The sequence below is a fragment of the Planococcus citri genome, chromosome 4, assembly GCF_950023065.1.
Source record: "Planococcus citri chromosome 4, ihPlaCitr1.1, whole genome shotgun sequence".
In the NCBI taxonomy this organism is placed as follows: Eukaryota; Metazoa; Arthropoda; class Insecta; order Hemiptera; family Pseudococcidae; genus Planococcus; species Planococcus citri.
The window spans coordinates 55,039,236-55,063,324 of NC_088680.1; the positions used below are offsets into that span (position 1 = coordinate 55,039,236).

General features: G+C 34.5%; 2 protein-coding genes and 1 long non-coding RNA gene across 4 annotated transcripts; 1 reads left to right on the forward strand and 2 right to left on the reverse strand.

Annotated features, from left to right (window-relative positions):
• On the forward strand, positions 1-22,716 carry LOC135843255 (E3 ubiquitin-protein ligase UHRF1-like). Of its 2 annotated transcripts, none has more exons than XM_065361076.1 (11): positions 1-201; positions 17,006-17,066; positions 17,143-17,300; positions 17,406-17,580; positions 17,752-17,965; positions 18,167-18,378; positions 18,458-18,601; positions 19,231-19,387; positions 20,183-21,307; positions 21,390-21,494; positions 21,575-22,716. In XM_065361076.1, exons 3-11 carry the CDS (start codon positions 17,156-17,158, stop codon positions 21,734-21,736), a joined length of 2,439 nt encoding a protein of 812 aa, XP_065217148.1. In that variant the 5' UTR covers positions 1-201; positions 17,006-17,066; positions 17,143-17,155; the 3' UTR covers positions 21,737-22,716. The 2 variants fall into 2 exon arrangements, with proteins under 2 accessions (XP_065217148.1, XP_065217147.1); XM_065361075.1 differs by lacking the exon at positions 1-201 and adding an exon at positions 16,257-16,685.
• Positions 8,336-9,996, reverse strand: LOC135845262 (uncharacterized). Its single transcript, XR_010558714.1, has 3 exons — positions 9,870-9,996; positions 9,617-9,785; positions 8,336-9,085 (listed from the first exon to the last, which is right to left on the reverse strand). It is a non-coding gene; the product is annotated as an uncharacterized LOC135845262 (long non-coding RNA).
• LOC135843261 (U11/U12 small nuclear ribonucleoprotein 35 kDa protein-like) lies at positions 22,714-24,040 on the reverse strand. Its single transcript, XM_065361081.1, has 4 exons — positions 23,763-24,040; positions 23,481-23,687; positions 23,201-23,414; positions 22,714-23,110 (listed from the first exon to the last, which is right to left on the reverse strand). Exons 1-4 carry the CDS (start codon positions 23,781-23,783, stop codon positions 22,974-22,976), a joined length of 579 nt encoding a protein of 192 aa, XP_065217153.1. The 5' UTR covers positions 23,784-24,040; the 3' UTR covers positions 22,714-22,973.
• Positions 24,041-24,089: the final 49 nt, after the last annotated feature.

Sequence of the window (24,089 nt, forward strand, 5' to 3'; positions counted from 1 at the left end):
TCGAACTCGATTCGCGCAAATTTACATGAAAAATTGACGACAGAAGGGGTTAAAGAGAAGAAAAAAAAATGCAAACTTTTCCTTTTGCTTTGTGCTTAAGAAAATCTGAAAACTCAAATTCAAATTGTGATGCTTTCAGTCGAATTTACAATGTTGTGTGGTGAATTACACGTAGCAAAATGAATATTCTTACACTATAAGGTATGAAATTTCACGTAATTATTGTAGTTTTCCATTAGCCGTGGTCTATTTCGCGATGTATTTAATTCACACGGAAATATTCTTTCAACACGAGGTACAATCTGTTGGTTGATTATACGCTCGCAAATTCCATCGATTTGTGTAGGTAATTTCAAAAGAAATTTTTTCACCTGCTTCTTCTTTGTCACACTACAATGAACCGTATTGTTCGTAAGAAAATTAACGTGCTAAATGAATAGGCTTGTTGAGACTTGTCTCGTGAAAAAAACCTCAAACAATCCCCTCTTCCGTTTCCCAGCTGCTATTTGCAGACGTCAATGCTTTTTTTTTCATTCCCTTTACGCTTAGCGAAAGTTGTTAGGGTAGGGACGAATTTATCCTTCGTACGAAGCGACGAAAGTCGAAGATCGCCGGTGTTTAGGTATTATTGTTTTAAAAGCTGCCGGAGACTAAAATGGATAAAATTTTCACCGGAATGTTTTTACCCATAGCTTCAAAGGAACTTGTCATAAAAGCTCACCGCCGTTGCAGCCTTGATTATTGATTTCATACTTTATTATTAATGCCGCGAAAAGGGTGTATATGACAGGGATATACTACGTACCCCCCCTCTGGTTTTATTATCTAAAGACGTTGTCTATTTATTCTGCTTTTCGAAAGGGTTGAAGCGAGTTGTACACGTTGTGTAGGTATTTACAATCTTCTCGCTTGTTGTGGTGTTATTTTGAGACGCGATTTTCTGGTCAATAGAGCTACATGTTGTGGAGCTTTTGCATTTGCGTCTTGGTTAGAGAATTTTGTTTACGAAATCGTTACTCCCTTATTAGTTATTCATATTTTTTTTAGTTCGGGGACAGATTGCTAATTACGAGAGAATTGGTTGTGACGTGTTGGAATTTAATTTTTAAAACGAAGGATTTGATTTTTTATTTTTTAAATATAGTGATGGTGTTTTAAAATTTTTTTTTATTGGTTGTAGTCGCAATGAACAGAGAATTTCAGCAGATGTTATGTTAGCCATACTTGTGTGATGAATTCTCGTTGAAAAAAAATAGATTGAACTGAACATAAGAGTATATAATATGGGATCATAAACAATCCTATGCAACGGGTTACTTTCAATCTCTCCTTCCCTACTTAGTTTTTTTTTTTTGCTATCTGGAATTAAAACGTTCAATTAACTATAATTTATTCACGCTGGTCTGCAACTGTTACACGAATTAAAATACGAGTACTCATGCGGCGGAGTTCCTCCTGTGAAAACTTTTTTTATATTGTTCGTCACAGGCCTACAAATGTGTAGATAACCTACGTTTAAAATATATATCGGTGTATTTTTGCTATATTGATCCCTGAATTTCACATTTGAGAAAGCTCAAGTGCTCAACAAATAGTTGTAAGACCCAGCACAATCAATAATATTTGTTGTTGAGGTTGGTAGAACGTTACTTAACAGACCAGACGCCATAAGAATAAGAAAGTAGGAAACGCACAATATTTTAGGGTAAGAAATCAGAAACGACATAGCCATAGCTCGCTTTAAAATTTTTACTCTTTCAATTCGCATCTATTCGTAAGTTCGTAACGATCAGAGTAAGTTGCGCACTCGTTAGATTGATTCCTGTTCATAATTTCTCGCTTTCGTTAGGTTAGGTACTTCTCGAGTTTACATTTTATTGATTCTACCTTCGCTGTTGTGGCCAATTTTATTATTCTGTTCGTTGTAATTTTATTCGATGCTTATTTTGGACGATTATTTTTTTTCCAAAGATTAGATATAAGTTGAACGGATGCTCACGACTTATCAATCTGACCAGCTTTACCGCATAAAATTAGATAATCAGAGATATTATTCTATATTAGCCAGCTACTATACAAAGTAGCCAGATTTGCTGTCCAAAGAAATGGAGAATTTTATTATCACGCATAAATAATTCATGTTCGATATTTTAATTAAAATGTTCGTCATTTTTAACAAACAAAATTGTATTCCTATTGTTTTATCGTTTTTAAAATACTTATCTACCTATCCTATAGGTATAGGTATTTAATTAGTTTGTTAAAACGTACGTAACGTGCAATCTCTTGAACATTTAGTTACATGCGCTTGAAATGATGAATCATTCAATCATATAGCGTAATGAATGATAATTTTTTATCCAGCAAAAATACCTATAGGTGTAGAATGGGTTCCTAAAGTAGTGCTATCTTCAAGTAGATTATTAATAGCGTTGCATCGAACCATCTACTAACTGAAGATATTATTAGCTAGAAAAATACATTTTTTCTAGTGTTTTAATGAATTTCGTTCGTTGAAATACTTACCTACCTACAGGAAAAAAGTGAGATGCCTAAAGCATGAGCATGTTTTACCATTTCTATTATTAGTTAGGTACCTCATATGTACCTTTAGAAGAACTATTTATGCAAATTTCTGGACGAGACTGCGCACAAAAGCTGGTATTTAAAGTTCTCTCTAAGTATACCTGATTTTCCCCCTTATATATTTACCCACCTCCCCTCGTCTAAAAAAAAAAACAAGAACGTCTCGGTGAATTCATTTTGTTCAAACGCGCGGTTCGAATGCTGATCTAATGATCCCCACCACTTTCAGATTAACGCAGAAAGCTGTGATTTGGCGATTCGGCGTTCATATTTAGAAAGTACCCCAGGAGCCCAGGTGTACTTTTTGACGAAGGTTTCGACTTTCCAACCGCTCCTGTGTAAAATAGGACTAACAATATAAAAGATGATTTTGTAAAAAGGGGCGAAAGGGTGAAACAACTTTATGAATTATATTGTGTATACCCAATCCGAATCTAAACACTCGGTTATCGAACATAAAAGCAGTAATTTCCAGTGGTATACCTAGATCTACTTGCAATTGAAATTGGATGAAAATGTGCTTCTGAGTAGTGAATAGCAGACAGTAGGAAACAGAAAAAGATTGAAAAAAATTCTTGAATTCTAGAATTATTCCTGTCATTATGTCTGACATTTCAAAAATGACCACATTGTGATATTTTGGATTTTTGAAGAGTAGATTTATACTCATTCGATTTTACAATATTTTGTCCAACTTTTGAGAACTTGAAAAAAATACGAGGAATTTATTGACACAAGTTATAGACCTTTAAAAACTTTGAAAAAAATTGAACGAATTTCTGCAGACATTTTGAGCTAGATTGAAGGAGACCTTCAGTGAAAAGTGAAAACTTGGAAGAATAAGTGATTTTCAAATTAGTAATATGCCAGGCTTTCAAAAACGTGGAAAAAATGGTGACGAATTAACAAGATTATGTCTGACTTTTGAAACCTTTGAAAAAAAGGAGGAGTATCGATAAGGCCATTTTTTGGCACCAGACAGTTATCGACTGAACCACTCTTGAAACGTTGTAATAAATGCCCCAAGTACAAATCCGTGGTTAGTTAACCCAAAATGGAAATTTTTTGGGCTCCAGGGGTCCCCAAAGTTGCGAATAAAAAAATAATTTTTGGAACCACTGAGTATTATTTTTAAAAACTTTTTTAGCGTAAAGTATCTGCTTGAACCCGTTAAACATTATACGAGGCAATTTTTCCATTTTCGACCCTCGGGGAAGAAATTGGGGGGGGGGGTTGATTTTTGGAAAATTTTGGAACCACAATCAGAATTTGATCCAAAATAGCTCAATTTTGTACGTTAGTGGTAAAATCGAATGAAAAATTATCGAGCTCTTGATAGTGTGTTACAAATGTAAATTCTTCAATTTATTTGAAAAAATGTGCATAAACGTCTTTTTTAGGGGTGCTGAAAGTGGGGGGGGGGGCTCTAAAAAAGGTGTTCAAAATTACAAATATACAGGGAGCTTAATTAAACTTTTTCATCTAAATAATTGAATAATGAATATATGCCTCAAAACGTTACGCTTGGCGCAAATCGCAGGTTTCCAGTTTTCCAGGGGTTCCCAAAATATCGAAATTACGAAAAATTGAAAAATTGGATTTTTGAGTACTAGCGCAAAATTTTATTGAGCTCAAAATTTGGTAGGATGGAGGTCTTTCAGAGACTAATAAACTGTAAAAAGTTTTTTTTAGCGGGGTTCAAAGGGGTAGGTTCAAAATTGTGGTTCCAAAATTTTCTAAAAATCAAAACCTCCCAATTTCTTCCCCCGATGGTCGAAAATGACAAAATTGCCTCGTATAATGTTTAACGGGTTCAAGCAGATAGTTTACGTTAAAAAAGTGTTTGAAAATAATACTCAGTGGTTCCAAAAATTATTTGTTTATTCGCAACTTTGGGGACCCCTGGAGCCCAAAAAATGGTCATTTTGGGTTAACTTACCACGGATTCGTATTTGGGGCATTCATTACAACATTTTAAGAGTGGTTCAGTCAATAACTGTCTGGTGCCAAAAAATGGCCTTATCGATACTCCTCCTTTACGAATTTCAGAAGTTTTTACTTAATGTGGACTTGGTTTTACTTATATGTAGGTACTATGTAGATTAGATATTGAATCTGACTTTCAAAAAATAATGAATGCTATAATTACCTATGTCAAACTTTCAAAAATGACTTTTTGATATATTGTCAGATTTTTTAAAAAAACCGAAATTGTAATGATTTGAGTTTACTTTAGCAAAAAAATATGATGTACTCGTAGGTATCCATGATTTAATTTAGCCCTTTCCTTAGGGAGGAGACTTTAGTGACTTTACTCTCATTTTGATTACAGACCTATGTAAGTAGGTACGTTAATTGTTAAGAAAAAGGTCACGATTCGATTGGTGATTGGAATAGACATTTCCATGTTTTTATTATTTCTATATGTACTTAATTGGAATAGAAAGGATTAATAAAATAGTTGTGATAATAAAATAGATCAAATACATATAAATGTAATTAATTATTATTATAATAAAAATAGAGGAAATACAGTTAATTGATCTCAAAATTGAAGAAATTCCATTTAAATGTAAAGAAAAAATAATAAAATTTAATGTAATAAAATTTCGATTAATTAGAGGGGGATTATGTCATCGTCTAGAGATAAGCATAAAAATATTTCTTGTTGCCGGATTTATTATAGGTATTTTTCAAAGAAATAATATTGATAAGCAGTTATCAAAAGTTTGTTAAAGATAAAGGTCAAAGTATTGATAACGTCAAAGATGAAAGGTTTTTATTGGAGTTGAAAATTCATGAGCTTAAAGACCAAAGCACAAAATATTGACGAAGTTATTATAGGTACCTACCTAGGTAGGTATATTAAAAATAGAATAAAACTTTCCATTCATTATTTCTTCAGTTATGATTACATAGTCTTCAGACATTGAAATAAAAATGTCCATGATAATAAATGATTGAATCCAAATCGATTAAAATTAATCAAAGGTGAAAGATCGACGGACAAAGTTTTGATGGTTTCATTGTTCAGTTCAATCTGTTCAATGGTTTGATGTTTTTAGATTAACCTATTGGAATCAAAATTGCCACGGTTTGTTTTATTTCTACGAAAAGTTTTAAACCTTGGATACCTATGTTTCCTTCTTGAAACTGATCATGGAATGTCATTGATAGGAACTTTAGATGATTTTTTTCAATTTTTCAAATCAAATTGTCTGGCAGACAGCGTTGTGAAAACGTTATATTATCGAAAACGAAAAATGAAAAAAAAAAACGAAATTTTTGTAGTTGAAATAAACATAACGTTAAACGAAAACCATTCATTTTTTATAACGAAATTTAACGTTAAACGAAATAAATTTTTCGTTTTTTTTTCGTTTTTACTTTTTTTTTTCCTACGTGAGAAGAAAAAATAGGGTAAAAAAATAAAAAAATTCATTACTTAATGTGTTCATTTGTATAGTTTTTTTTTTAATATACTAGGGGCCTCCGCCCCCTTACCGCTTCGCGGCCCAACCCCCGGCTCATTCCTCTTGGGCGAAACCCCCCCCTTATGGCCCGTCAACCATTCCTTAATCCCCCCCTTTAACACTGATCAGCTATGCTCTAAAACACACGCTCACATTCTCATTCTTTTTCCAGCACAACAAAACATACACTGCGTCAAAAATGCTATTGTCTAACAAAAAAACAATTTTATGGCATAGGTATAAATTCATGCACTTTTGAGTTTACCATTAAAAAATAACAATTTATTTTTCAAGCATAATTACATATTACAAATCAAAGATATCCAAGTACGAGGGTCGGTAGAATAGTAAAGATCCCTATTTTTTTTCTCAATGAAGAAATCAGATAAAGTAAAAAACTAATATATTTTCAGAAACTACATTCTTTCAGCTATTTTTTGGCATAATTACTTAAGCGATTATCACATTTTGTCACATCTTGATGTGAGTTTTAAAATATCTCCTCCACAGAATTTGCGTCCAACGAAGTAGTTCGCAGTATCATCCAATTTTTGAAATTTGACGGCAAACCCCCAACTGAAATTCATCCACACATGGCCCAGAGGTATGGATGTAAGGGTACAAGTGTTCAACATGTGCGTAAGTGGTGGTCTTTGGTCCATGAAAGGGCCATAAAGTTGAAAGACAAAAAGGCGCCCAGGTTGTCTGTTTGGGCTGGCAGATGCACTTGTGCTAAAATGGTCAGAAAGAACTTCAAAATCACTGTGTCTGATTTGGAGGGTGATTTACTGGTGAATTAGACGCGTTATTCGCACTTATTCGCCACATAGCGGGGAAAAATAGCAATATTAAAAATTGTGAGCCTTATGGGATTGGACGAAAATTTGGTGGAGGAGATATTTTAAAACTCTCATCAAGATGTGACAAAATGTGTTAATCGCTTAAGTTAATATGTCAAAAAATAGCTGAAATAATGTAGTTTCTGAAAATATATTAGTTTTTTACTTTATCTGATTTCTTCATTGAGAAAAAAAATAGGGATCTTTACTTTTCTACCGACCCTCGTACGTATAAGCTTCCAGTAAAGAAATACCTTAAAAATCTAAAAAAAAAATTTCCTTACCTCTCACTCAAAATTTCGTTTTAAATTGTATTTTTTTTAAATACAAAAAAACAATTTTTTCCAAGAGTTTTACAATTCTGAGCATTTATAATTTTTTTTCCATCGCTCTGATATAACTGTCAAACGTAGGTACCTAATTTTGTAGAGAATTTTACTTTCCTTACATTTTTTTTCTTCCTTTATAAAAACAAAAAAAATCAGTGCATTTCGTTGTGATGTCAGCTCTAACAGCCTAACATGCTTGAATGTAAGGCTCACCACTACAAATACAGTACAATGTTAATACACGTCACGTTGCAATTCCACCACTCGGAACATTTTCAGTGTATTTCAATTCAACTCTCACTACCACAAACATACAGCGTCTTGTAAGTGTCTTGTTAACGCCTTACAAACGCTTCTCCAACTTTCGAGTCCATTTGCTCATCCACTACCTGCGAATCCGCGATTCATAGATAGGAGGGTGGGTAGAAGCACTACCACAAACACAGATTTCTGTGTAAATACAACACTAACATTTCCTTGCGCTCGAGAACCCTATTCCAGAAGTTGTTGGACCGGTTTTGATTTTTTAATATAGAGAGATAATTTCAAATTTTGATTGAAATTGGAAAATCCTTTGTGCACAAATTCAATTCAACAAATTTTCTTCCAATTTCAATTTTTTTGAAAATTTTCCTGCCAAAAATTTGACTTTGTTAATTTTTTTTGTGTGTGGAGACTGGAGAGGGAGAACTCAAGCGGAGAGCTTTCCAAAAATTTGGTTCAAGAAACTACATAAAAAGGTAGTGAAATAAAAACTGAAAAGTAGTGATTTCTTTTCAAGAAAGAATCTGTTAGATACCATGTGTACCTAAGTATAGTCATTTTACTTTTTTAATGATTTGTTCATTGTTTTTGAATTTGTTTTGTATTTTAATAGTTTTGAAGTACTACATATATTTACGGTTTTCTCATTTCTCTATATGTACTTTTTTTGGTCAAAATTAATCTTTAGATGACTGGAACTAGTGCAACTAAAAAAGAAAAAAAATAACGAAAACAACGTTATAAACGAAAAAAAAAACGCTTTTTCAAGTAACCAAACGAAACGTAATATAACAAAAACGTAATGTTTGTATAACTGAAAACGAAAACGAAATCATTTCGTTTTCAGAACGCTGTGTGGCAGAAGGTATATCTGATGTAGGATCTAATTTCAGGAATTCAATGGGGATTTTCCAAAAGTTTTCAAAAATTTGACAAAAAAGTCAGAATGTATTTTTGATACAACGCAGTAAAACTTGAAATTTCCACTTTTTTTCTCATTTTCACTCAATCAGTGTTCCAGCAAACATTCCATATTTTCAACAGGTACCTGATCATAATATCAAGAATAGGGGTGTTCAAGCGCTTACAGCAATCTAAGGAGAGCTACAGAAAATACTGAAAATCTAAACATTTTTTATAATATAGGTATGCTGTAAAATTCTATTAGGTAAGTATACAGAAGCCTGCATTCTGCAGTCCATTCTGAGTCTTTCATAACTCATTCATGAGAGTGCTCAAAAATTCTAATTTTTCTCGTTTTCTGTAAATTTTGTAGCTAAGAGCGTTTGAACGCCCCTATTAAGCACAAGGCGCCGCATGTGCCCCCCCCCCACTCAAAATTGCCACCTCCCAGCGCAAAAGCCGTATTTATGTAAGAAAAATAATTTTTTTTTAAAAAAACACTATCGTCATCTTTACATGCTTGAAAAAAAATGAAAATCTCGAAAAGTCGAAAAGTCTGATTTTTTAGGAAAATGTCGATCATTCTTCAAGCCTCAAGGAAAACATCAGCAAATCTTTCTTGAACTGTTTATGTAGGTTGTTATCGCAAGTAATTTCGCATCCAATGCTACAAAAGCTTCGTAAACCAATCCTAAAATCGAAGATATTATTTTGAAAATACTCGTATTTAATTAGGGAACTGTAACCCAGGTATGTCAGATGGCCATTTTGTTCCTGGTTTGACGAACTTAGCATTGCAGTATATGGGAATTCGGCAAACTTTAACCGCGTATATCTTCAAAACCGTGCATTTTTACAACTTTTTCATAATAACATTTTTGAAAGAGAATTGAACGAGCTTTCCAATGGTATGCTACATGTATCAATTGAAATACATTTAATTGTTTTGAATTTCAGTCATTTTTCAGCACTTCATTTTTGGGTTAAAAATAGTTTGAAATTGTGTGAAATTCACAGCATGTGCTCTAATTCAATGATTACTTTCATTCTATGCCAGAATTCCGTCATAAAAACCTTGAATCGAAAAACAACAATTTTTTTTCGTGAGGAACAAAATGGGAGTCTGACATACCCGGGTTACAGTACCTTAATTTAATTAGGAACCTACAAAATGCAGTATTATGATGCAACTGAGTAGGTAACCAGCTCTGTAGAAGCCTACCTTCCGGACAAACATAGGGACATAAGTTAGCAGACCGCCATTGGGAACAAATTGCATTTTTCTGGCATTCTGACGCGTAAGATTCCAAAGCATAGCAATGATCGACTCCACTACAAGTGAAATTATGACATAAATCGACATATTTGAGCGGATCAACTATCGGGTGACACTAAAATGGAAAATATTTCCGATGAATATTTTTCGTTGAATAACTACCTACTAAGTTTATTACAACACGATGAATTTTTTCAACCTGTCCGAATAATTCTTCGTTTAAAAATGATAAACACAGGTCGTTTTCAGGAGGAGCGGCACATTCTATAGTGAAATTTTCAAACGATGATATTTTGCTGGGATACATAGTCTTTTATACCTTTTGAAATACTGATTTTTGAGAGCTTTCCCCCTCGCTTTGCTCGGGCTCTTTGCTTTTCTGTTTTACTTCTTAGATTTAAAAAAAAAAAATCATCATTCAAATTCCATTGTTTCATGCTTCTCAGAATACTGCTATTAAGTATATGTACCTACTCTTCGAATTTAAGAACAGTCAATTTTTCGCAACAATGGCAAAAATCGTAGGTAGGTATACAAACAGTGCGAATATTTTGGAATTGGTGCCAAAAATCCTAAATTAGAACGGGAACAATGTGATGAACCAGTGAGAAATGTTTAGTGTTAATAGTGTTCATGTTCTTTCGTCTTTCGTCATTCACAAAATGTGAATAGGTTTCGAAACGTTTGCCGTTTTGTTGGATTCTCAGAATGAATTCCATGTTTCTTTGTTCGCTGTCCTCATCATTCTTCGCCGGCCATTCTTGCAACCCTCTTGTTTATCTAAATCATTGATAGGGGAGAGAAATATAACAGTATAGTCTATTCAACATTGTCTGAGATACAAGTCAGACAGTGAAAGAAAAAAAATCAGTATCGGCGACGGCGACAGCGACTAAAGCCTGAGGGTGTCGAAGAAATTCTTTCTACCTCGGAGTTCCTCGGAGAAATGCGAACAGGGTTTCTTAAATTAGATAGGCAGGGCAGCCCAAATATTACGAAGGAATTTTTACTTTACTCATCACTCATTCTCACTATTTAAGAAATACATATGAACAAGATAGATAATATTCTCTAAAAAATGAAAATATGCGCATAGTTATTTTATGCGTTTATTCTGATGAAAATAATATGCTAAAAAATTCCCTAAAAGTCGAAATATGCAAAAATATTCCCAGCATTTCCTACACGATATGGGTAACTTTTTACAAGGAAAAACAAAAGGCATGTAACCTTGATAATTTGATAAAATGATAATTCAAGAAGATATTTGTAAGGATAAGGAATTTGAAGTTTAGAATTGAGGAGGATGGTTACAAAGTTAGACAAACACCACTTCTACAAAAATCGAGTTAGATATTGATTCTTATAAGATTTTTAATGCTCTTTTCATTGCCGAGGTCTGTTATTATCAATATAGTACATAAAAAGGGTAAAAAACGCGCTCAAAGTTTTGCCTTAGTTTCAAACACAGACATGTGCAAACTGTCTTAGTTTCAAAAACAGACATATCCAGGATATGTCTGTTTTTGAAACTAAGATGATAGGATATGTCTCATTTTGAAACTAAGATAAAGTTCACATGTCCGTGTTTGAAACTAAGGCGCAACTTTGATCGCGTTTTTTGACCTTTTATGTACTATTTTGAAACTGAGGGACCTCAGAAATGGAAAGAGGGTTAAAAATCCTATACGTATCAAAACCAAACTGATCTAGACTGCTTCCATTTCAAATTATCTTCATCTTGGTTTCAAAATCAGACAAGTGCATTTTCAGGTTCTTTTTATTAGTGGTGGGGGGTGATGGTGGAAGGATATTTTTTGTATTTTTGTTACTCAGTATCATCACTACAATTTGTCAAAAATCCCCCACCTCTACAATGCTGTATATTTTTGTAACAAAAAACATAGATTTTCTCAAAATCAACCTTGTGGCGTTTGTCTAACTTTGTAACCAAGCTCCTCAATTATATCAAATTTATACAGTAATAACTTTCTCCATTTAAAAAAATTTGTGTTCAAAAAATTATGAAAAAAATTGAATTTTGAAGATTTTGAAAATATTTCCTAAAAATATAGAGAAAAACTGTAAAAATTGAGTAAATATGCTGAAATATGCGCTAAAAAGGGTATTAAAAATATGCTAAAATATGCATTATTATGGTCAAAATATGCAGAAATATGCATAGTAACATGGGCTTATTCGACTCGACATCTCTCAAATCGCAAAGATATGTTGGATATTCCCTATTTAATAGCTCAGAAAAATATACATATGCAAAAGAATAATAATTTTTATTTTTCTAAAATCGTGATTAAAAGAGAGAAAGAAAAGAAAAATGAAAACAGAAAATGTACGTTTAGTAGGTAGAGGTACAGTCGTTTTAACAAAATTTTTAGTCGAACCTCGGAAAAATTAGGGGAAAGCTGAATTTCACATTATTTGTTCAGATTGGTCTCTAAAACAACCCATTAAAAGTTGTACCCCGCAATTTGCCGGCTACTCCTGCAAGAGGTCATTAACCTTTGACGATACAGGTTTTTCGGCTCTATCGCCGACATGAAGGGTCCGAGAGAAAAAATGTTCAAACAAAAATTGTTCTACGCTAAATTTACTACCAGCATGTCAGTTCAGCTTTTCCCAAAATGGAGATTTCGCCCTTACTAAGGAGGGGGTAAAGTTGTCAATTTTATGAAAATTGTTTTTAAAAATGAAAATCGACCATTTAAATCGATTAGAAACTGTTTCAAACCATTTTGAGCAGTTTTGGATCCTCCATGCAGCAGAATTTTGAAACTTGAAATTTCCACAAGATTTCATCCAAAGCAGTCGGAAAACTAAAATTCAAGCAGTCGACTTAATATGCGTGTATAAATTGGATTGCAGCGTTAATTTCCGCTTCCCAACCTTATTGAATGAAATGTTGTGGGATTTTCAAGTTTCAAAAATGTGCTAGAGGCTCCAGAATTGCTCAAAATGGTGTGAAATCGTTTCCAATCGATTTGGCAGGTCGAAAATAACGTGTATCCCAAATTTCAGATTTCTAGGTTAATTTGGTAAAATTTTGTTTTTTTTTTTCTCATTTTTGGCCTAAATTTGATTTTCAAAAATTCACCAAAAATCGAAAAATATATTCTAACTGAACTGGCCATGCTTATAGGAAATTTGACGTAGAATAATTTTAGTTCGATTACTTTTTCCCCTCAGACCACCCTTCATTTCGGCGATATAGCAGAAAAACGTAGATTGCCAAAGGTGAATGATCTCTTGCAGGGAGGGAGGGGGTGGCAGATTTAGCGTAGAACAATTCTTGTTTGAACATTTTTCCTCTCGGACCCTTCATGTCGGTGATAGAGCCGAAAAACCTGTATCGGCAAAGGTTAATGACCTCTTTCGGGGGTAGCCAGAGAGACAAATCTGAACAAATAATGTGAAATTCATCTTTCCCCTAATTTTTCCGAGGTTCGACTAAAAATTTTGCTAAAATGACTGTACTAGTTCAAGGAATTAAAGTTTTATGGAACCCCTGAGACCTTCACCTTCGGCCTTCTGCATAACAGACCACATTTATTTTTAGATGAATCACGTAAGTCCACCGATTACCTCTCCCCTCCTGCCGTCTATCTTTAATAAGCGTGACCTTCGAAATTTCAATCTGATTTTTAATACATCAGTATACTTACTTCAATGAAATATGAATAAACTACTGACAAGGGAACCTCTTGAGGTGTCACACTCCGATTTGAATGGGACCGCGATCTTTGGAAAGAGCATAGTCTGAAACCTCAAAAACCAAATTTTCAGCTGCCCAAGTTCATTTTTCGATTTTTGGCGAATTTTTGAAAATTATTTAAAATTGATTGTTTTTGGCGATTTATGCTTTTTTTAAAAAAGTACGTACTTGATCAATAAAAATGGTCAAAATAAGTCCCAAAACTAATATTAATTAACCAAATCCAAATTTCAACATTTCCAGCCATTGTGGAGCCTCCAGCGCGATTTTTCAATTTCTCCAGAATTTTGAATTTGCTCCAGAAGGCGTGAATACGCAGTTAGGCAGCTAAAAATCGAGTTGTGTATTATACTCGACCTGTTTAACAAGTTTATTCACATTTGAGCCGATTTTGTTAGTGACACCTCAAGAGTGGTTTTTTGACCAGCTTTTTTCAAAATTGAAAAATCAAAAAAAAATCAAAAAATAACCGTTGGTGAGGAAATTTTTGAAATTTGCGCGAATCGCTGTATGTTGTTCAAAACTAACACCCCAAATCCAAATTTCACAATTTCCGGTCATTCTGGAGCCTCCAGCGCGATTTTTCAATTTCTCCAGAATTTTGAATTTGCTCCAGAAGGCGTGAATATACAGTTGGGCAGCTAAAAATCGAGTTGTATATTACACTCGACGTGTTTACGAGTTGACCTACATTTGAGCCGACTTGAGAGTGACACCTCAAGAGTGGCTTTTTGATCAGCTTTTTTCAAAATTAAAAAATCAAAAGATAACCGTTGGTGAGGAAATTTTTGAAATTTGCGCGAATCCCTGTATTTTGCCCGTAACTAACCCCTCCCCCAATCCAAATTTCAAAATTTCCAGCCATTCTGGAGCCTCCAGCGCGATTTTTCAATTTCTCCAGAATTTTGAATTTGCTCCAGAAGGCGTGAATATGAAGTTGGGCAGCTAAAAGTCGAGTTATACATATATTACACTCGACCTGTTTAACGAGTTTATCCACATTTGAGCCGATTTTGAAAGTGACACCTCAAGAGTGGTTTTTTGAGGTGTCACTCTCGCTCCAAAACGGCTGGAAATGGTAGAATTTGCGCTCCGGGGGGATAGTTCTTGAAGAAATACAGCTATTCGCGCAAATTTCAAAAATTTTCTCACAAACGGTTATCTTTTGATTTTTTGGATTTTTTAATTTTGAAAAAAGCTGGCCAAAACGCCACTTTTGAGGTGTCACTCTCAAAATCGGCTCAAATGTGGATAAACTCGTTAAACAGATCGAGTGTAATATACAACTCGATTTTTAGCTGCCCTACTTCATATTCACGCCTTCTGGAGCAAATTCATAATTCTGGAGAAATTGACAAATCGCGCTGGAGGCTCCAGAATGGCTGGAAATGGTGAAATTTGGATTTGGGTAATTAATATTAGTTTTGAGACTTACTTTGTCCATTTTTATTGATCAAGTACGTACTTTTTTAAAAAAAAAAAACATCAATCGACAAAAACAGTCAATTTTAAATTTTCCAAAAATTCGCCAAAAATTGAAAAATGAACTTGGGCAGCTGAAAATTTGGTTTTGGGGGTTTTAGATTACGCTCTTTCCAAAAATCGCGGTCTCGTTCAAATCGGACCGTGACACCTCAAGAGGTTCCTTTTTCTGAAAAATATACCTATGCAAAAGAATGTGTTCTTCGTCCCTAGTAATAGTGATATTTCATAAATTATAGGTTGGTGGGAATAGTGAGCTATCAAAACAAAACTTCTGTTCAATTATTTGAAAATAAGTTTCAGGCAAGGGAAGAGAAAGAGATAGACAATGCGTACACCCAACGCCCAAGTATTTCAATATCTTCTTTGAAGCTTCGAGTATAAGTACCTGATAGTGCAACTTACTTGATAACAAGCGCAATTTTCATTTTTCTAAAATCGTGATTAATTAAGAGAGAAAGAATTTAAGAAAAGAAAAATAAAAACAGAAAATTTACGTTCAAGGAATTAAAGTTTTAGGAACCCCTGAGACCTTCACCTTCGGCATAACAGGTCACATTTATTTTTAGATGAATCGCGTAAGTCCACCGATTACCCCTCCTGCCGTCTATCTTTAATAAGCATGACCTTCGAAATTTCAATCTGATTTGTAATACATCAGTAATTCAGTATACTTACTTCAATGAAAATTGAAATATGAATAAACTACTGAGAAAGAAAGATACCTAACAAAATATAGTTCGATAATAGGTACGTAGATACTTCAAATTTTCAGGGTTTGGAAAGAAAGTTTTTTTTTTAATTTAAAATTTTTTTTGTTTAAAATTAAAAAAAAACAAATAATTTTAAAATTTTTAATTTTTAACATTTTTTTTGATAAAGCTCTTTTCAAAATGACCGTAGAAAGCTACGGAAAAAACGTGGACAGTTGAAAACAAAATTTCAAAGTGTTTTTTTACGGCAAAGTACAATTAATTTTACTTTGCCGAAGCTTCTTACGATTAAATAGACTACGGAAACTGTCTACGTTTTTTCCGTAGTTTTCTAAGGTCATTTTAATTTTAAAAAGAGCTTAAAAGTTAAAATAGGTATTAAAAAATGTAAATCTGGCTGAAAAATGTGAAAAAAACCGAGTTGGTATAAAAAAATAATTATATTTTTGTTAAAAAACTTTTTAAACATAGCGTTCGAACTTCGCAAATTTTAAGAAACCTTTCTCAAATGTTACGTAGGTTACGCACCCCTTACAACCAACTGTTAGATTTCAGTTACTGACGTAATATGGTGACATCCATCCGCCAATTCCGCGTTGCCGCCATCGAAGAATCTTGAAGAATCTCCGTAGTAAAATAATAATTCAAAACTGAATAAATTTTGATCGCGCTATGGTAGTTTATGCAATGGATTGAATATTGAATTTTCGCGAAATTGATTTAATTAAATTTTCACGCGTACTCTAACGGTCATTTTTAAAATTAATATTGTTAGACGGAGACGCCGATAGACAGATAATAGATAACGATACACAACGATGGATGGGGAAGGTTAACCATGGTAAAAGTCGTTACGCGCGCTGAACTAATTCTGCATTTGGGATCAAGAAACGAGTTTGGAGTTTACGCTGTAACCTGCAGATAAAGAAGTTTATTCTGAATCAGAGATTTGAACAGTGCATGTTTCGTCATCTTTTTTTTTCGGGATATATTTACTTTCAATATTAGTCGTGATTTTTTGTAAGTGCTATAAAATATTTTCAACACTTGTCGAGTACCGAATCGTTGTAATTTTCGTTCACGATGGAAGGCAAGTATTTCAATTCTTAGAAAAAATGTGCAACGCGCATTTCGATCATTTTGTTATCAGTTTCGTACACCTCTATGAACATCATTTTCATTCTCATCTAGGCTCAACTAGTTACTCCTTTTTTTATGTTTTTTGTCATTACTTTGGGTAAAGTTATCTCTAGATCGAACTCAACATACTTAGTAAACATGTTACAGTCTCGTGTAGTAATCGGTTTCGTTTTTGGAATCGAAGTCTGAGCTAGGTTACAACCGAATTGAGATCAGTTCAGATTTGGTCGTTATTTTATCTCGGAAACTTTTGTTTTTGTATTTTTTCAGGATCCAATCCTATATTACCGAACTCTTGGAGTAGAGGCAAAACCAAAGATATTTTACCTAGGTAGGCGTCGCTGACATTTTCTAGAAGGCGTCCGTTGCATTGTTTATCTAATGAGTTACATGTTTATCTTGTACAGTTACCGTTAAGGCATGGAATTCTGTAATACTCTTATGCCCCATTACAAAATGGAATATTTCGAATCATCGATGGATCTGTGTCCGTTGGAATCGTTCAAAGGATTTAACGATCGAAATTCAATTTATCCGTTATCAGAGTCGAATTCGAATCGTACAGGTAATAATAAGTTGCGCACTTTTCACAAAGTAAATTATGTAAATATAACGTTTCTGAAATTCTATTTTTGTACTCACAATCTCGTTTATGTTTACTTTTCCGCAGTCGACGAATGTATCCATTGTAACGATCGACCTGACTACGAGTGCATCGAATGCACTTGTCAAATTTGTGGTCACAAGACACGAGCTGCGAAACGCTACAGATGCAACACATGCAAAAAAGTGTTTCACGAATGGTGCCAAAACATCTCGGATAATATATCGGCGTCGGATCATTGGTATGTTGATGATTTATACAGTGTGCTGTGACGTACTGGTGGTGCGTTATCGTGCTATCGTACGTACGCGAATGAAACATTCGTTCTCTAAAGCGAGTTAATAGTGTTATGGTTGTGAATTCGCGAAACGAACGTACGCTGTGTACTCATCATGTCTCGCTCGTGTTACAGGCAATGCACCAATTGCCTACCACCGGCAAAGGATTTTGCCGCAAGTGGCAAAGAATTGGTACCGGTTAATAAATCCAACAGACAGATAGCGATTCGTCCTATTCGGAAGATGCATCATGCATCACGAACAAGCCAATGTACCATAGTTCCAGCGAACCATTTTGGACCTATACCGAATATACCGGTGGGAACTTGCTGGGAATATCGACTGCAAGTGAGTGTTTTTTTATCTCGTTATCTCCATATTATTGCTAATTAACATTTTTTAGTATCATTTTTTCGAGTAATTCGAACCACTGACCGTACATTTCTTTGTACTTAGAATCGTGTTAAACGTAGCGAGAATTATTTTTATCAATCGCGTATTCTTATCGTATCCGATAATAGTAATGTGAATTTTTTGTATCTGTTTCAGGCTTCCGAAGCCGGTGTTCATCGTCCTCTCGTAGCCGGAATTCATGGCCGAGAAAACGAAGGCGCGTACAGCATTGTCATCAGTGGCTGTTACGCGGACGACTTCGATAACGGCGATGAATTCTTCTACTCCGGGTCTGGAGGAAGAGCCAGTGATCCATCGAAACGTTTAAGCGCTCAAATTCGTAATCAACTTTTGACCAAATCAAACAAGTAAATTTTACGACTTTTTCATCGAATTATTCGACGTAAACAGCTGTTTGAATAACGTAACGTTGTGTGTTTCTTTCAGAGCCTTGGCGTTGTGTTGCGATTGTCCTTTGAACGACAGAGAAGGCGGTACGGCTAAAAATTGGAGAGCTGGAAAACCCGTTCGAGTCATCCGAAATTATAAATTAGCCAAGTTTTCGAAATATGCTCCGACTGAGGGAAATCGGTATGTTGATTTTACGTACGAATATCTCTTCGATCGGATCGCTTTATAAAAAAATCAACCCTAAATAGTGTGTAATGATTTAGTAACGAGTTGCACGATTTTCTACCTTGTTTTACATGTTTATTTGGCACTAGAAAGTGTAAATTCATCTCGAAGTTACGTAATCTTTTTCGCCGATGATGAAATTGCTCGCAAGTGTTTCATCGAATTTCGCTATCAAATAGGCTAAATGTGGAAATGTTCGCTGCTAGAATCGAGATTGAAACCGTAGCGATCTGTATTCTTTCTCAGGGCATCTTTTGAATGAGAATTGAAAGCTTTTTTTTTCGTATTATGGATTACTTTACTACGAATGGGGCCACTATTGGGTTGTATTTTATTTATCCTTGAAAAACAATTGATGCACTGTTTCGTATATAAAATGACATTATTTCTGCACCAGGCAGTGTTATCCTTGAATAGTTGTTACGAATTTTGGTTTTTAAAAATTTACGTAAACATGACCCCATTTTTGAAATTTAGAACTGAGTTTCATAAGAAAACGTACGACTCGTAATCCTCGAGTTACCTTTGATGCGCATTTGAAATGATGTAATATTTTGTAATACGTACGAATGTTTCTTTTGCAGATACGATGGCATTTACAAAGTTGTGAAATATTTCCCTCAAAAAGGAGCCAGTGGATTTATGATATGGAAGTATCTGTTGAGACGCGACGATCCTACTCCGGCTCCTTGGACCGACGAAGGAAAACAATTGATAGAGCAGCTTGGATTGAAAATTATTGTAAGTGACGCTGCAATAATTTGAGTATCGAAGTATTTGTGAGAATTTTACGATTTTCGAAGTGTTCTTAATTTTATGCGTAAAATTAATACGAAATTTATCACCCCCTCACGTCCCTGAGAATCACCGGTACAATTCTGTGTAGGAGAAGGTGGAGATTATAGGCAATTTTTCGACGTTGTTCAGATTTTTTTGCGACTCATAATAAGGCTTTTGACGTATTGCGGGTTGCATATCGGTTTGCCTGAACTTTATCAGTTTGGTGGGCATTCTTATCAGTGAGTATCAAAATTTCATATTTTGAGCAACTTTCGCCAGGTGTTTTTGAAATGTATAGCTTTTATTTAGTTTTTCTTCAGTTTTAAACACTGTTAAACCCTGTAATGGAAAAAGATCCTCTCTTCGTCGAGTTTTAAAGAACTTGACAAAACGTCGTTGAACCTCGACAAAGAGCGGATCTTTTTCCATCACAAGATTTAACAGTGTTTAAAATTGAAGGAAAAACTAAATAAAAGCTATAAATTTCAAAAACACCTTGTGAAAATTGCTCAAAATATGAAATTTTGATACTCACTGATAAAAATGCCCACCAAACCGATAAAGTTCAGGCAAACCGATATGCAACCCGCAATACGTCAAAAGCCTTATTAGCAAATTGCTTTACATGCCCCTCCCCCCTCAACTACCCCTTTTCCCCGTTTTTCGTTCAGAATATTTTTATTGCACGAATAATTACAGTAAGAAACACCGTAACAATCACGATTTTTAAAGTTTTTTTTTTTGGTGTGTCAACAGAAAATCTCGCCCGATATCATCGAGGAAGCCGAAGAGTACGAATACACGACCATTAAACTGGAAGTAAACGAAGCCGAACCGTTTAAGAAGAAGTTTAAACGCATACGGTGTAAAGTTACAAATTTGTGTACTACTGAAACACGTTCTTCATCTTCTCCAAGAACACGGTCACAAGTGAAAATTTCGACCAGTCTGTTCTCGACGACTACAACGACGACGAAGTTTAAAGAAGAACGTTTGTCGCCTCCTCCTTCTCCAACCTCGTTCAACACATCGTACGAAGACGTAAAACCTATAATACCCAGACCATCGTTAGATGTTTCCGAATATCCGCTTATCAGAAACATAAAATCGTCTCCTCCGCACGAGCCAACGATTCCTTCGTTCGAGCTAACGACGACGACTCCTTCGCACCAGCCAACGACTCCATCGTTCGAGCTAACGACTCAATTGCACGATCCAACGACTCCTCCGATTCCTGCCATAAAGTGCGAAAAAGTAGAAAACGACGATACAAATGACGGCGCGAATTCTAGCGTACAGATGACTTCGTTTACAGATGAAAGCTCGTGCGTATCGAACCCAACGTGCACCGGAGCACCGATGTTGCCAGGTTTTTCAATCGGCTGTATTCAAAGTGTGCATTCGACGTCGACTGAATTTACGCAATCCATGTCCCGTATGAGTTATCTTGATAACGCGTACATGCCACCTACCTACCTGACCAGCAGTATTAACGATACATTCACAAACCACGAAAGAACTTATTTCCCGACGAATAATTACATCCAACCTCCGGAGCCGCTTCCCATGTTGAAAATGACCGTGTCAAATGTACGTTCGTTGGATACTACAAATGATACATGTGACTTTGGTTTTAAGCGAATCAAGCTAAGTAAACCGATTTCATTGAAACCTGCCGATCCGGTTGTGCCAGAGTCACCTCCGAAGGAAACGACATCCGCAAGCGAAACCAATGATGAAGAAAAATCACCGATGTCCGTTACGAAAGAGAACGGAGCTTACGAATTAAGCGATCATATCAAAGACCTGATTGGCAAGGATATTTTGAATAAATGTTGGTGGGATTTGTGCTTGGAGAAGTACTTACCTCTTGGAAAACAAGTGAGTAGCATTTTGATGAAAACATTTTTCTGTAAATTTAGCAATGTTTATTGAAAACGTGTTTTTTCCATTTTTTTTGCAGAGTTTCATCGAAAATGTTCGCCAAATTTTCACGTGTCCTTGTTGCCATAAAATAGCTGAGAAACCGGTCACATTAAAATGTGATAATAGACATAACGCTTGTTTCGTAAGTTTTTTGCTGATGTTTTTATTAGATGAAATATCCCTATGAAAATGTATTTTGTAATACTTGCGATTTAATTTCAGAACTGCATGACTCATCGATTTGACGTTTTTAAAGCTAGATCGTGTCCATCATGCCAGGAATTGTTCGGTCCGTCGACGAAATTACGAATCAACGAAACTTTATCGTCGATTTTACTGGCATTATTTCCAGATAATAACTTAGAATTATCTTATTCCGTTTAAGAAGAACATTTTTAATTTGTAAACATCTTATTTCCGTCGGAAGTATCCTAACTCGCGTTTTTTGAAGTCGGTTTAGTTGTAGTTTTACGTTTCGGGGGAAGGGAAGTAAGTTTGTTGAATGTTAGAAGCTTTTCCTGTTTTTTTTTCTTTTATTTTTGTTTGTTTTAATTTTACTTCTCGACGAGATGTCTATTTGATCTTCGCACCCTAGAGTGAGATTCGTTTTGGTATATTTGAAATTAAGTTTTATATTATGAAATCGTGTTTAATGTTAGGATTTCTATTACTCACGGTGCTGAGGTTGATTAGATTTTTCATGTTTTAATTTTACCATAATCTTACCATAAGTCAAGTGCATTATTCATGTTAAAAATTTAAATCATGTTTCAAGCGAGGGGACTGATTTAAAAAATCACTAGTGAAAATTTACCTTTTTGTTTACGTTTTCAAAAAGAAACCATGTTTTTTACGAATTTTTTAACCTCTTGAAAAACTTGATTTTGTAAGAATAGTGATTTTTTAAACGAGCCTTTCAACTGGTGTATCTTGAATCAACATGATGACTATTCCTTTTTCCAGTTGTTTTTTGTTTATAGTTACTAGTTATGCATTTTATTAAGTTTACGTGTTTAAAAATATAAGTTCTAAGCGCAGAACAGTTTATCGGATTATGATTTCTTCCACCCTTTTCATCACTTTTGATTTGTATTTTCAATATTTTGCTGTGAATCTTAAGGATTAAGCATTCATCAAGGCTGTCTTTTTTTTTCTCATTCAAAAAGTGCTTAGAAATAGTATACGTGTAACCCAGAGTATGATTTTCCGTTGATTCTTCCAATTTTACTTCGTAGCCGGTGGGTATATATCATCTACAAAAATACAGTTTTTTGTTAGCGCTTTTTTTTAAAAAAATCAAATATTATAATTTTCTAGTTATTAATTATTAATGCTGTGTGTTTTTAATAAAAACGAAAAACTATCACGAGTTCTTTATTCGTTTACAAATTCAGTTTAAGTACAGTATTACTTCACGTTATGAAACGCGCATTGTTTTGACGAAGAGTAGAAAACAAAGCAATACGTCAAATTATGGTTGCATCAGATCAGCAACATCAAGCGATGAAATGCGCAAGTCTTTGATGAAAATCTCCATTAGTCACTTCAACGCAGCTTGAATAATTGGAGAAGTCAAAGCATTTATCAAATCCATAGAATTTGTTTTTGACAGAAAAACTTTTCATTTTTTGAATGATTTACTAGTAAGTTGATTACGCAGTTCGTATTCTTCCATTAACCGAATCGGTTTTGCGAATTGTTTATCTTTGCCACCGAATCGAAGCTGACCGGATTCTTTTTTACCTCCAAATCCACCGCCTAAAAAGTAAGAGTACGAAGGCAATGAAATAACTAACATGTTCCTGTATAAATGCGATAGGTACGATTGAAAATTTTAAAAAACTGTACCCAATCGACGAGGAACCCAGCCAGGTAATAAACGTTCGCATTCGTGATCAACGAATACAGTTTTATCATCGATAACGCTTCTGTCTCCTCTATCAACTGCTTTCTTAGCTTCTCTTTCAGTTTCGTATTCGATGAAAGCGTAACCTCGTGAAAAATTTGTAATTATGTCTCGAACCAAACGACATCGTACAATTTTTCCGTATCTTGAGAATTCCTGAAAAATTCAGTTCGATAAACATCAATATGGAATTAGATGATGATAGTGTATTTACAAACGTACTTCTTTTAAAGTTCGCTCCGATGTTTTTCGATTTAAACGAGAGATGAATATAGTATTCTCAGGTACTCCTTTTACTTTATAATTCGGTTTATATTCGGCGTTCAGGGCTCGGACAACTGCTTTGTCGTGAGGTTCGGTATCGGTTCCATCGATACTGCCGGCTTTCAGAGGATCGTAAATTACTGCTCTGGGGTACCAAAATTTGACCTGGATGCAAAGATTATTGGTTTGAATAGGGATTAGGATTTCAAAAATACATAAACAAGTTATAAATGTTGTTACTTTGGGTGGGTTTTCAGCCATTTGAAGGTTCAAACTGGTGTCTGTATTTTCATTCACTGAAAGGTATTCTACAAAATCGTTCTATTCTTACGCTTCGAATTAAGTCTTCGTCATCGTTATTTTATAGTTTATTATGTTCTTAGGACAAATAATTATCGGTTATCATGTTGATTTTCTCAATTTTAACTTAACTTGCCATCAAGAAACGAGAAACGAATTTTGATTTTGAAATGAACAGGGAAAAAAATGATAACAATGATAAGAATAAAAATAATTTAAACTGGATCGTAAACAAATCAACCAATCGCAAATCACGTAGACCACGTG